We start from the raw sequence: 15,457 nt of genomic DNA on the forward strand, positions 1-15,457 counted from the left end.
ATAAAAGCACAGTTTGTGCATTGGAATGTTTGCATCTTGACAGACTCTGGTGTGGATTTGTAACAGAGGAAAAAATGAGTGGACTGGGTTTAACTGATGAGGGCTGGCTTGCACATCTGGCCGCTGCAAAAAAAGAGCATGATGGTTAATTCAGTGAGGGAGAGGCTCTTTGGCACCCTGCTGATGTGCAGCTCTGCCACCTCAGAATACAGCGCGTCTCCTCTGCTGCACGACAGGCAAAAAATAAAGAAGTGATTAAGGGAGAAAACTGAGGAGTTAGACATTTAAACAACAAGAAAAGCAGATGTGTTTTAGCAAAAAAAAAAAAAAAAAAAAAAAAAAAACCCACATAACAGCTTTCTTTTAACTCTCTTGGGAGACAGAGTTTAGGGTTTTGGCACTTCCACACAATATTTGAAATTATCAATATTTTTAAAACTTTTATATTAATGTGCACAGATTTTTTTTTCTGATCAAAATATACCACAATTTTGGCATGAAAGGAAAAAAACACAACTGAACAACATGAAACAAAATGGAATGAGAAGCAGCAGAATTTTAGACAATTTTTCCAATTTTTTTAAGGATTTGAGCAAACTATGAACTAGCTTAAGTTTCCACTGATATACCTTTAAATACCTGTTTTGTCCTCATTTTGATGCAGATGGACTTGCTGGACCATAATATCAGGTAAATAAATACAAATACAAATCTTCAAAAACACTAACTATAAAAATACTCTTAAGTTTAAAGACTTTAGCATGCTATGCTAGGCTAACAGTAATATCACAACTGCTTCCTTCTGGTCTTCTTCTACGCAGCACTTATGGCACTGTACATAGCACTGCCCCTAGTGGCAAACTATAAAAGTGAGCGGCCACATCCTGCACAGGTCTGGTTTTAAATCCTCATTTTTGCCCCATTTAAGTACAATAACAAGCAATTTACCCATAAGAGCAAAGGACACAACTGTAAGTTGATTTTTTTGGCTGTGAGCCCATCTTATTTTCGGTAAAAGTTAACTTCTCAAATGAATAAACAGTCGAGACCTTGCTGCACATTTTGTGAACATTTCAGGGCTTCTGGTACACTACTTTCTTGAAATTAAAAATTAAGTGAAAAAGATATTTATAAATGTCAGGAGTGTATGGTTTTGTTTTGTTTTTTCTTGGTACGCAAAGCTTTGACCTCCCAGAATTAACATATAAAAATTTGTTTTTGCGAGTATTACGACTCTTGAGTTTGAAAATATGAAAGTTTGCTGGAAGGAAGTATGGAAGGACAGAATTTCTCCTGACAAGCACAACTTACAGTTGTGAAAAAGCTACATGTGTGTTTCAAACAATGTAGCCATCACTGTCCACATACATGTTAACAAACACATCCACTAGAGGGCACTTATCCATTGCTAGCTGTTATATTGCGGTGTACCTGTGTCCAAGTGTAGTTATTTTGTACAGATGTTGCCAGGTGTTGTGTTCCGCTTCAGCTACAATTTCCTGCGATGCCACTTAATTTTGTCCATAGCCATAAACTTTCCAAAAATGTGGACAAATATGGACAAAATGAGTGCAGAGTGTAGACAAGGCTCCGTCCATTTCCGTAGTTAGCGTTGATCGCAAATGTGACGACAATGCTGATATGTAGCCAAACAGAAGTAAAACCCAGGCTTCAGTGTAGACTTGTCCCCAGTGTGAGAACTCCTCCACAACAGGAGTCGCACACAGAAGACTGGTGACAAATGTGCCTTTTGTTCGTGACCACCAAGGGGCGCTGTGTTCTAGCAGAAATAGTGGCCTAGTTGTACGTTATCTCTCTCCTATAACAATAACGCTAAACATTCAAGTTTTTCTGTATTCAATTATGTGATATTTAATGACAGATTCTTGGTTTTTGTTTGACTGTGAAGTTAGTTTCATCACGTCCGCCACATATCTGCGACAACTAGGTCGCAATGACGACATCAGTGCTCTTAGCCAATCAGTGCCTGATGTTTAGATTGGGAAATTCACAACTTGGTTACTGCCTTGTCACAGTTGAAAAAATATATTTGGATCAACTCCCTAACATAAGTGGGAGGGGCTAGAAGGAGCGTCTGGATAACCGAAAGTGTATCTTTTTTTGAGTGGGGGTCGGGGTCCAGGGCAGGATTACGATTGATGAAATCCAGAGAACTGCAGTGTAAAAAATGTGTTGAGGAGGAAAAAGTGGTGGGAGGGAGGAGCACAAATGCCCCCCCAACTTCCTACAACTATGATTTACAAACATTTCAGTTTAAAGGAAGATCTGCAAGAGCCGTGGAAAACCAGAACATCCATTAGTTCTGTACAAACGACAGAAGCCAAGATAAATTGAGCAGACGATTTCTTCGAGCAGGAAGAACCACAACTGAAGGCTTCAGAGAGTTAAAACGGCATCCAGAATTTCAGTAAAGGTCACGTGTGGAAACCCTTCATTCCTCTGAATTCCTGCTCAGATCTAACATGCATGTTAGATCTGCACAAAATGTGCACAAAATGAAGACGCAAACCGTAGAATCTGATCGGCTGATTCTTCAGTGTTTTGAAGTGAAGTGCAGATTAAAAAAATGACTAAAAACAAGCTGTGGTTCCCATCAGTCCAGCTGTGCTGTTGTGATCTTATCTGATCAGACTCAGACTCTTTATCTCCATAATCAGACTGTAATCATGCAGCTTTGTCCAGACAACAAGGGGCCAGCGTGCAGTGAAGAGGAGCCCGAGGCCTCGTCGATGTCTCATCCATAAAGTGCCATTTGTAGACAGAACGTGTCTTTTCAAGTCGGCACTCGTGGTGAGCACTGAAAGAACTTAAACTGCAGCTTCAACTGGAATCAGAATTTCTTTACATGTGGTTTAGAAAATCCGTTTTTGGTCGTTTTGTTTCACCAATGAGATGACACAGATTGCGGTCGGGATCATCCAGGTGGTTTCTTTTTGATGAAATACTGCAAAAAATGATTGTTTTCATGAATGAACTATGTGTAATTTTTTTGTGGTTTAGTTTGTGAATAAAACTAACAACATTACCATCTACTAGATGTTATTTTACTCTTTCAAGCATTTTGAAACACTGAATCTTTTCAGTTTCAGTGGCTCACATTTGAAAGCACTTGTTTAATCTAGTGCTATTATTAGAATGTCATAATCAGTTGGCCACCCCACTGAGTTTGGTCTGCTTGAGGTTTCTTCCACAAATTACACCTGATGGAGTTTCGCCTGCTTGCTCCGGGGGGTTGGTAAGGTCAGACCTTTCTCTTGTGAAGTGCCTTGGGGTGACTTGTGATTTGGCACTTTATAAAATTAATTGAAACTTATCTATAACAAGTGGTTCAATTAACATTTCAAACTGCATCAATGTCTGAAGAAATTCTGACATTTAGTGTTTTATAACAAAGCTGTTTTCTGAAAACTCTGGACTGGACTTTAGACCAGATTTTTGTTGGTTTATTGTACAATCGCATTCGGCCACTAAACCACAGAAATGAACCAACACTGCACCAACTGCACCTAATTTTAAGACCAATGTACTCATTGTGCACAGATGAGTGCAATTACATTTGCTATTTAAAAATCAGGGGCACTGGGTGGCAAAAATGATGTTTCATGATTCATGAATTATCACGTGACAACTGAATTGGTTCCAAATCAGTTTAAAACTGTACAGAAAAGTTTAAACTGACATCTAATTAATCAGATTAAGGAGACTTTAATTAATTTCACAGTTGAGTTAATGTTTTAAAGATAGAACAAAATAACATTTAAGACAGTTTTTTAAAATTTATTTATTTATTTTCAATTATTTGAAGTTATTCAAAGGCATTTTAAAGCAGTTTACTCTTTGTACAGAATATTTTAAAACCAGATTATTTAATTATTCAGATAAAAAAAACTAACTTAAAACCATTTTGTAGTTAGTTTAAATGTGTTTAAAGATATAACTAACTTTCAAAGCTGTTTTTAAAATTACTTTAAGCAATTTAAAGGTATTTTATATCGGTTTACTCTTGGTACAAAAATTACTAGGTTATTTAATTACTGAGATAAAAAAACATTCTGTAGTTGGTTTAAATGGTTTAAAGATAGAACAAAATAACTTTTAAAGCAGTTTTTTTTTTAAACAATTTAAAGGCATTTTAAACCGGTTTACTTGTACTCTTGGTGCAGAATATCTTAAAAGCAGATAATCAAATTTTTCTGATAAAAAAATTAAAACCATTTTATATTTGGATTAAATGTGTTTAAAGATAGAAAAACATGTTACATAAGATATATTTAAACCGGTTTTTAAAATTATTTAAACATGTTCAAAGGCATTTTAAACTACCATACTCTTGGTATAGAATAGTTTAAAACCACATTATCTAATTAATCAGATTAAATACTGTTACAAAATAAATGAGCATAAAAATCTATATCTAATTCTGAAATTTTTTAAAATATATTCCAACCTCATCTCTCCCTCATGTAAAATAGTTTAAAACCAGATTATCTCCAACCAGATTAAAGATGGGTTGAAAGCATTTATCATTTGAAGACATCTTAAAAAAAACAAAACAAAAAAAAAAAACTCTTGCTTTAAAGACTTTCAAACCAGTCTGAAGTCATTTAAAAGCAGTTTGCGGTTGATGTGTAACAATCTAACACCAATTAATCTCAAATAAAATGGAAAAGGAGCAAATCCTCACATTTAAGAAACAAGTACAATTTTGTTCTTTAAAAAAAAAAAATTACATAAATATGTAATAAACAAAATGTGATAATTCTTTCCGCGACCCTGACTTTACTAATCCCTGAAGCTTCGCCCTTATCTGCAGCCTGACGCGCACAGATGGCACAGGCTTTGTCTGCAAACCACATAGTGGGATCTGACCGTCCTGATTTGTCTTACAGCAATGCCTCATGTGAAAAGAACAGCAAGTGAGCTCATTTCCATGTATTAATTAAGGCTGATAATGAACTCAGCATGGCACGGCATTTTCAATGCATTCCTCTGCTATTGTGCAAACGCCGCCGAGCATCCCGGCCATTCACATCAGCTGCAGATTGTAGATGCAGGCACATAAAACACACACACACACACACACACACGTGCAGGTTTTCCCTCCCCCGTCAAACCCCTGACACTCACTCGTGAAGGTGCTAATGAGAAATAAACAGTCTGTTAACTGTTGCTGCACTCAGTAAAATTAAAATAAAAAGCAAAATGGCCATAAAAGTAGAAAGCATATTTTTTATACAAATTACAAATTGTAACCTTTTACATTTCCAACAATTATAAAAAACAAAAACAAAACACTGATTTTGACTTTTCATTGAAAATAAAAGTTTCACCCACAAGGTGCACATATAACGTACTACATTGCATAGTCGTGACAGAACATTTCCTCATATAAGAACATAGAACCTAACAGGCTGGAATGGTTTTAATCATCTTTCACTGATGACGTGTAAATGCTAACATGCTTTTGCGACAATCTCAGAGCGCGGCGCAGCTAAGCCAGTGAACCGTGTAAAAACCCGCCGAAACCTCAGCGCCTTAACTTCAAAGTCTATTTGCATAAGAGCTTGTTTTCTTTTTCTCCTTCTCGGGCTTCAAACGTGGAGCTGCAGCCGCTTTGGTTTCATGAGCAACGACTGCGGCCCGGCCCAACAACGGAAGCCAAAACACGCGGTAAACAAAGGCAAGGTGGAAAAAGAAAAAATATATATATACGTTGGCGGTACAAGGTGTGGCCGCACAGCCCCCCCGCAATTGTACCTGAAGGGAAACCCCTTTATATAGTAGCTGGCAGATGCTGTGATCTGGCACTTAGATCAAACAGTCACTGAGTAGAAGCCCAGAAAATACATCACATTCACTTCAAACGTCTCCTCCTTCCTCCAGCAATTCCACACATCCCAAACACCTTCAGTACTCGACTGAAAACATTTTAATTGCTTCATATCACCGGCCGAGTGTCTTCTGCAAACACTGTTCTCCTCTTTGTCTCCCCCAAGTCACCCTGTTGAATTCTGAGGACTTTTGGCTTTCCTCACATACACCTCCGACATCTGATCGGGAACCAGGCGGCTGAAGCCACTCCTGAAAGAGGCCAAGACGCGACCTGCAAAGACACAAGTAGTGCAAAACACGTCAGCACGTGACACATTTGGACTCGCTATTCCTTAATAACGTTTAGACATTTTCAGAAGCATTAATAGACTGTAGAAGCAGGAGCTAATTTAAGGCGTCGTCACTACGTATTCATGAAACCAGTTTCATTCTGACGAGACTGAGCTCAGAGGTCAAACATACAGTGAAACCATCGTCACCTAGCTACAGAAGCACACCGCACTGGTTAATTTTTCTTCTTTTCTTGTAATTACGAGATCAGGGATCCAATTTTTTTAATCCAGTGAAGGCAATGGGCTTCCGTACACAGCAACTCTTTGTCAGAACAATTTTACATTATTACATCATCGGTTTAACGACACATTTGAAAGCGCACTTTCTGTAAAGCTCTGAAGTAATCCCACAGCTTTACAAATATTAAAAAGTATTACAGCATTTTATCTAGCAAACCTTGCAGAGCCTTATGTTCCTTCCTCTGCTTTATAAAGTGTTTATAATATGTAGGAAAAACTCAAGCATTTTAGTGATTGTACTTGTTTCTGGGTGAGGTTGGAAACTTTCTGAAGGACACTCGTGAAGCAAAAAACAATCACCAACAGCCAACAAAGCTTCAATTCATTCAATTCAAGTGTAAGTGGAGCCGCGAGGCAGACACCAGACGAGAGGATGGAAATCGTGTCCATAAAGGACAGTAAAATGTGTCTCATCTTTTCCCCCTTCATTCAGCTAAATTACCAGATGGTAACATTCATGTGTAAACAAACATGCAAAGCAATGAGCCATATTGAGTTTCCATAAAAATAGTCGAGGTCATCTCCATATATTATGTCGCGTTCACACTGGATGCCACGCAACGCCACAAATTCATCTTTTGCTGAAGGAGGTACATCTGGATGACGGCCGCTTTCAGCGATACTTCTGCCTCTCCAGGATCCAGTTTGAGGACCTCCTGTCTCATTCGCGGGCGCACATGTGAACAAAGAAAAAAATAACTGGCTGCTGCTGCAGTTCCTTGCTCTACTCTCCAACTCTGTCATAACTGTGTTATAAACCAGTAACCATTTGTTTTATTATACATATGTGTAGTTAATAAAATTATCTTCACGGACGATTCGTTCGCGCGTGCACATGTGAACAAAGAAAAAAAACTGGCTGCTGCAGTTCATCGCTCTCCTCTCCAACTCTGTCATAATTGTGTTAAATAAATAAAGGACAAAAGGGACATGTCCACATCAAGTATAAACTCCAGACATCTCCACGTCACTACATATCCAGTCCCTGATTGGTCATCGCGGCACGACAAGACGAAAAAGTTCAGATTTTTCAACTTGGGGAAAAGGGCGACGCGACGCGATGCAATGCGATATCGCGCCACAAATGCGCCAATCGCTTTATTTGCGTCGCTTGATTCGCGTCCATTCGCGTCGCATTGCATGGCTTGAACTTTTGTGGCGCCACAACGCATCCTTCCATAGGGATTACATGGCAACCTGACACCGCTGTCGCTCGCGTGGCGTCCAGTGTGAACGTGGCATTAGGGGTCTGCATGTCTCATAAAACGATCCGACGTGTATCGAGATACTTGGGCTACAATCCGACTTAGGGACAATGCTTTTCAGTATGGAACAAATTGATTTGATACAATACGATGCAATCAGACTCAAATTTTTGTTTAATGTAGACACTGATTTTCCATGATAAATTGGAATAAGCCAAACGTCGTGTTCTTACCTTGAAATACTCATTTCATAAAAGGCTGGTGATTTTCTTCAGGGTTTTTACTACTGTGCTGCAGCACCAAGGTGTTGCCTCTGCACGAGTTTTGCTCACCAATGGGGGCAGCATCACAGTACAAGAAGCCCAGAAGAAGAGGCCAGTTGTTTTAACCCTGTTAGCACAGCATGTGCTGAAATTCATCTAACATCATGTTTGATGTGATGTTTGAACTCCCCAATTTTATTAAAATTTAATTCCACTGTGCAGCAGAGACGATGCAGTGATGAGCCAGCCAGAAACAAGATAGCCTTGCAGCAACATGGAAGCAAAAATGGGCATTTAACAAGGATACAGGAGAAGTTGACCTGCTGCAGCCTTGGCCCCATGTATGAACTGTGCCCAGGGCTAACCCTGAACCCTACCCCTATCCGAATGCTAACCCTAACCCAGACTGAGTTCTTAACCCAGGCAGAGCTCTCTTGTTAACTTTAACAAGCCCTTAAACAGACCTTTTCAATATGAAACCATAAGAGTCTTGCGCTGACCTCTGAATGTTTATGAGCATTTCAAGACACAGAAGTAGCAGCATAACAGCTTTACTCAACTAATTCGTAACATGAAACTCAATGCAGATGTCCGCAAATCAATGTAGCCATATCATTTACTTTAACCCTCTGGGGCCGACGCCGTCGTATACAACGGATAAGACCAAGCTTTACTAAATTATTAATAACTTTATATTGATATGAGATAGAAATTTACTTTTTTTTTTTGCTGAAAAGTTAACTCCGCAGACTTTCGAGTCAGCCATCGGCCATCTTTGTACTCCTCACAGAAGCTGTGTGATGACGTGCGCAATGTGAGTGTCCAATTGTAATTGGTTCACCATCACATGGTTTTCCAAAATCCAATCGTAGGGCAGATTTACCTCACGTGAAAAGCCAAAGATCGTTTTCAGGAGTGATATGTTACTAGTTGGTCCGTTGGAATAGCCCCCGGGTGCTCCAATGAGTACATACTATTAGTACATACTCAGTGTGTCCTGCGCCATTATGCACAGCGTTCAGTGAAAGCAGGAGCAGACAGAGAGCCTCTGATGACAGTCTGACATGGTCAAACAGAGAGTGTGTAACTATCAGGATTGCTCCACTAGTTTGCATGTGAATGTTACTGGATAACTCTGTTGCTTTCTTTGCGTAAAGCACTGTTTACCATATCAATGGAGAACAAAACGCATAGACCATTTTGTATATATTGTTCAAAATGTGCATTTGTGTTTATTGTTTGAACCTTTTTGTTGTACAGTCTTTCACACAAGACCTCAAATTACCTTTATAAAGTGTCAAAAAGAAGTTGTTTATTATAGTTTGGTGTGTTTTGAATAAATGTGTGTGGAAAATTATTTTTCGCTTTATTTTTTCCTTGCCTATTTTTGATTGTAAACCTTTATTACACTTAGAAAACACAACAAAAACATATATATTCTGAAAGCACAGGTTGTCCTGAAAAAAAGAGACATAAAACTTGATTGTGGGATGCAGGGAGAGCTGTTAACAGCAATAATAAAACATTTATGCCAGGCGAGTGAACTGTCCAAAAAATGCCCTCGGACCCCAGAAGGTTAAAATCAATCTCTGATTCGTATTCGTAAATTGTTACATCTCTAACATACATATTACGAGAAGTTGATAATGTAATTATCCTGATAGGACTACACGCACAAACAATGCTTTCAAAGGAACCCAGGATATGCATGTCATCATGCTTGTGGTCAAGGTCACATAGTTACGGGCTTGTACCGATGAGTTAGTATTCCTGCGAAAACGGAAAATGCATTTAGTGGACACTTTCCATGATACCAACAGGTTCTGACAAAGCATCACCATTTGGTAATTTTGGGTTAAGATGGCACGGCAGTGGCGTTTACTGACCTGACCAAGTTGTCTGCCCACTGAGGCTGAAGCTGGTGCACTGAGAGTGGGAGTTACAGATATACGCGGCCTCTTGGATGCCGTAGACCGACAGCACGCAGCCCTGCTGGCTGTAGGAAGGCCAGCAGCGGTACTCCACATTCCCAGAAGTCCTCATTCCTTGCATGACAGTGTAATCTGGCCACAGAAGAGGAACATATGAGCAAAGACTCTGAAATGTTTGCTGAAGATAGAGTGATAGTTTAATGAGCCCCCTGGGTAAAAACATGGAGTGCTGGATGAAAAGCATAAAGAGAAAGAACGAAGAGAATGATGGCAATAATGATGCATTGTCGAGACATATTTCCTGAATTCATGAAACTCTGGCTATGATTTACAGGTTTAAAAGGTGAAGAATGCAGTTTAAAGAAAGAACAATGTCTTATTGTGAAATATATATATATATATATATATATATATATATATATATATATATATATATACACTTTTTTTTTAACAGGAGAAAAGAGCACATTCACAATTATTTGACAATCTCAGGTAAAAATATGCAGTGGTCGGAACAGCTAACCAAAAAGTTAGTTTCGATAACCGCTAAGCCGCTAACTGAAAAGTTAACTTTTATAACGCTGAACTGATAAAATGCTAAAGAATAGAGCCCAACCGATATATCAGCCAATATAAGCCCTTTTCACAGTACTCACTATCGGCCAAAACTTTGCCGATAGACCGCCGATAATGTCTCATAAACAGAACAGTTACTGAAATAATGTTTGTGTCGGCAATGTAAAATGTCCTTGCACCGTTTGTCCAGTAGATGGAGCTCAACTGAGAGCTGCTTACACCCCTGCTTAAATGTGTTCATCACCGGCCCCCGTAGTTCGCCGTCACACTGCACTGATTGACTGACAAAACCATACAAGTAAGTTTATAAGGATCTATATCCTTATCCTAAACCTATATCTAAGTTGCAGCAACAAGAGGTACAAGATCAGATGTATTTCACAACTCTTTTTAAGGATATGTATTTGCTAATTTCACAAAGGTTTAATTCTTGATTGCATTTTTTCAAATCAAATCAAATCAATTTTATTTATATAGCGCCAAATCACAACAAACAGTTGCCCCAAGGCGCTTTATATTGTAAGGCAAGGCCATACAATAATTACGGAAAAACCCCAACGGTCAAAATGACCCCCTGTGAGCAAGCACTTGGCAACAGTGGGAAGGAAAAACTCCCTTTTAACAGGAAGAAACCTCCAGCAGAACCAGGCTCAGGGAGGGGCAGTCTTCTGCTGGGACTGGTTGGGGCTGAGAGAGAGAACCAGGAAAAGGACATGCTGTGGAAGAGAGCAGAGATCGATCACTAATGATTAAATGTAGAGTGGTGCATACAGAGCAAAAAGAAAAAGAAACACTCAGTGCATCATGGGAACTCCCCAGCAGTCTATAGCAGCATAACTAAGGGATGGTTCAGGGTCACCTGATCCAGCCCTAACTATAAGCTTTAGCAAAAAGGAAAGTTTTAAGCCTAATCCTAAAAGTAGAGAGGATGTCTGTCTCCCTGATCCGAATTAGGAGCTGGTTCCACAGGAGAGGAGCCTGAAAGCTGAAGGTTATGAGGTCCCTAAGATAAGATGAGACCTGATTATTCAAAACCTTATAAGTAAGAAGAAGAATTTTAAATTCTATTCTAGAATTTACAGGAAGCCAATGAAGAGAGGCCAATATGGGTGAGATATGCTCTCTCCTTCTAGTCCCCGTCAGCACTCTAGCTGCAGCATTTTGAATTAACTGAAGGCTTTTCAGGGAACCTTTAGGACAACCTGATAATAATGAATTACAATAGTCCAGCCTAGAGGAAATAAATACATGAACTAGTTTTTCAGCATACAAGACCTTTCTAATTTTAGAGATATTGCACAAATGCAAAAAAGCAGTCCTACATATTTGTTTAATATGCACATTAAATGACATATCCTGATGAAAAATGACTCCAAGATTTCTCACAGTATTACTAGAGGTCAGGGTAATGCCATCCAGAGTAAGGATCTGGTTAGACACCATGTTTCTAAGATTTGTGGGGCCAAGTACAATAACTTCAGTTTTATCTGAGTTTAAAAGCAGGAAATTAGAGGTCATCCATGTCTTTATGTCTGTAAGACAATCCTGCAGTTTAGCTAATTGGTGTGTGTCCTCTGGCTTCATGGATAGATAAAGCTGGGTATCATCTGCGTAACAATGAAAATTTAAGAAATGCCGTCTAATAATACTGCCTAAGGGAAGCATGTATAAAGTGAATAAAATTGGTCCTAGCACAGAACCTTGTGGAACTCCATAATTAACCTTAGTCTGTGAAGAAGATTCCCCATTTACATGAACAAATTGTAATCTATTAGATAAATGTGATTCAAACCACCGCAGCGCAGTGCCTTTAATACCTATGGCATGCTCTAATCTCTAATAAAATTTTATGGTCAACAGTATCAAAAGCTGCACTGAGGTCTAACAGAACAAGTACAGAGATGAGTCCACTGTCTGAGGCCATAAGAAGATCATTTGTAACCTTCACTAATGCTGTTTCTGTACTATGATGAATTCTAAAACCTGACTGAAACTCTTCAAATAGACCATTAGACCAAGTAATGGTTTAATTACTGCCACCTTAAAAGCCTGTGGTACATAGCCAACTAATAAAGATAGATTGATCATATTTAAGATCGAAGCATTAATTAATGGTAGGGCTTCCTTAAGCAGCCTGGTAGGAATGGGGTCTAATAGACATGTTGATGGTTTGGAGGAAATAACTAATGAAAATACATCATACAGAACAATTGGAGAGAAAGAGTCTAACCAAATACCGGCGTCACTGAAAGCAGCCAAAGATAACGATACATCTTTGGGATGGTTATGAGTAATTTTTTCTCTAATAGTTAAAATTTTATTAGCAAAGAAAGTCATGAAGTCATTACTAGTTAAAGTTAAAGGAATACTCGGCTCAATAGAGCTCTGACTCTTTGTCAGCCTGGCTACAGTGCTGAAAAGAAACCTGGGGTTGTTCTTATTTTCTTCAATTAGTGATGAGTAGTAAGATGTCCTAGCTTTGCAGAGGGCTTTTTTATAGAGCAACAGACTCTTTTTCCAGGCTAAGTGAAGATCTTGTAAATTAGTGAGACGCCATTTCCTCTCCAACTTACGGGTTATCTGCTTTAAGCTGCGAGTTTGTGAGTTATACCACGGAGTCAGGCACTTCTGATTTAAAGCTTTCTTTTTCAGAGGAGCTACAGCATCCAAAGTTGTCTTCAATGAGGATGTAAAACTATTGACGAGATACTCTATCTCACTTACAGAGTTTAGGTAGCTACTCTGCACTGTGTTGGTATATGGCATTAGAGAACATAAGAAGGAATCATATCCTTAAACCTAGTTACAGCGCTTTCTGAAAGACTTCTAGTGTAATGAAACTTATTCCCCATTGCTGGGTAGTCCATCAGAGTAAATGTAAATGTTATTAAGAAAAGATCAGACAGAAGGGAGTTTTCAGGGAATACTGTTAAGTCTTCAATTTCCATACCATAAGTCAGAACAAGATCTAAGGTATGATTAAAGTGGTGGGTGGACTCATTTACATTTTGAGCAAAGCCAATTGAGTCTAATAATAGATTAAATGCAGTGTTGAGGCTGTCATTCTCAGCATCTGTGTGGATGTTAAAATCGCCCACTATAATTATCTTATCTGAGCTAAGCACTAAGTCAGACAAAAGGTCTGAAAATTCACAGAGAAACTCACAGTAACGACCAGGTGGACGATAGATAATAACAAATAAAACTGGTTTTTGGGACTTCCAATTTGGATGGACAAGACTAAGAGTCAAGCTTTCAAATGAATTAAAGCTCTGTCTGGGTTTTTGATTAATTAATAAGCTGGAATGGAAGATTGCTGCTAATCCTCCGCCTCGGCCCGTGCTACGAGCGTTCTGGCAGTTAGTGTGACTCGGGGGTGTTGACTCATTTAAACTAACATATTCATCCTGCTGTAACCAGGTTTCTGTAAGGCAGAATAAATCCATATGTTGATCAATTATTATATCATTTACTAACAGGGACTTAGAAGAGAGAGACCTAATGTTTAATAGACCACATTTAACTGTTTTAGTATGTGGTGCAGTTGAAGGTGCTATATTATTTTTTCTTTTTGAATTTGTATGCTTAAATAGATTTTTGCTGGTTATTGGTAGTCTGGGAGCAGGCACCGTCTCTACGGGGATGGGGTAATGAGGGGATGGCAGGGGGAGAGAAGCTGCAGAGAGGTGTGTAAGACTACAACTTTTTTTGAACTTGAAAATTCTTCTCTGTTATAAAGTTAATTAATATGAGGACAAAGCTTCAGCTTTTAGCTCATACCTTTTTTTGTTAAGGGTCCAAAAAAGAACATTTTATTCATTTAAAAAAAAATAATAATAATATCGGCTGATTTATCGGCTATCAGCAAATCAGCCGATTTATCAAATATTGGCATTTTTTTAAATCCAAATATCATTATCGGCATAAGCCTAAAAAAATCCATATCGGTCGGGCTCTACTAAAGAATTTAGCGAAAGCTACAGCTAACCGCTAACAGCTAACAGCTAACTTTTAGTATTGACTCAATACGCTGTCGGCCAAGCCAGTTTTGAGTTTAAGCACCGTAAGTGCTGTTGGCTAAATTCAAAGGAGATCACAAACTGAAAACAAACAATGAGGCAGTGCTTCTGTCTTTATGCACCTGGCCCGCTGCTATATATATATATATATATATATATATATATATATATATATATATATATATATATATATATATATATATACACGAGGGCTGTCCATAAAGTATAGGTCCTTTTTATTTTTTTCAAAAACTATATGGATTTCATTCATATGTTTTTACGTCAGACATGCATGAACCCTCGTGCGCATGCGTGAGTTTTTCCACGCCTGTCGGTGACGTCATTCGCCTGTGAGCACTCCTTGTGGGAGGAGTCGTCCAGCCCCTCGTCGGAATTCCTTTGTCTGAGAAGTTGCTGAGAGACTGCCGCTTTGTTTGATCAAAGTTTTTTCTAAACCTGTGAGACACATCGAAGTGGACACGGTTCGAAAAATTAAGCTGGTTTTCAGTGAAAATTTTAACGGCTGATGAGAGATTTTGAGGTGATTCTGTCGCTTTAAGGACTTCCCACGGTGCGAGACGTCGCGCAGCGCTCTCAGGCGGCGTCATCAGCCTGTTTCAAGCTTAAAACCTCCACATTTCAGGCTCTATTGATCCAGGACGTCGTGAGAGAACAGAGAACAAAGAAGTTTCAGAAGAAGTCGGTTTCAGCATTTTATCCGGATATTCCACTGTTAAAGGAGATTTTTTTTAATGAAAGACGTGCGGACGGGTCCGCGCGTCGGGACGGGTCCGCGCGTCGGGACGCAGCCGGCGCGGAGCGGCGGCACAGGAAAAACACCTCCGTGTTGATAACCATTTGTAAAATCCAGGCGGCTTTTGATGGCTTTCAGTGGAGTGAGTATATGAGAAATTGTTTAACAGCTGGACATGTTCCAACTTGTCCTTAAGGCTTCCAACAGAGGTGTTTTTCCTGTGGCGGAGCGTCGGGGCGGCTGCGAGCCGACGCGCGGACCCGTCCGCACGTCTGTCATTAAAA

The 15,457-nt window shown here is 39.1% G+C and overlaps 1 protein-coding gene across 1 annotated transcript in view; it reads right to left on the reverse strand.

Annotated features, from left to right (window-relative positions):
• Positions 1–5,236: 5,236 nt before the first annotated feature.
• The window catches only part of pkdccb (protein kinase domain containing, cytoplasmic b), a 29,861-nt gene continuing 19,640 nt past the window's right edge, over positions 5,237–15,457 (reverse strand). Inside the window, exons 6-7 of the mRNA XM_034159534.1 lie at positions 9,780–9,956; positions 5,237–6,124 (exon numbers count right to left, since the gene is read on the reverse strand). Coding sequence (XP_034015425.1) covers positions 6,018–6,124; positions 9,780–9,956 — 284 coding nt within the window. The 3' untranslated portion in view covers positions 5,237–6,017. The remainder of the gene's footprint in view (positions 6,125–9,779; positions 9,957–15,457) is intronic.

The sequence above is a fragment of the Thalassophryne amazonica genome, chromosome 19 (genome assembly GCF_902500255.1).
Source record: "Thalassophryne amazonica chromosome 19, fThaAma1.1, whole genome shotgun sequence".
NCBI classification, from domain to species: domain Eukaryota; kingdom Metazoa; phylum Chordata; class Actinopteri; order Batrachoidiformes; family Batrachoididae; genus Thalassophryne; species Thalassophryne amazonica.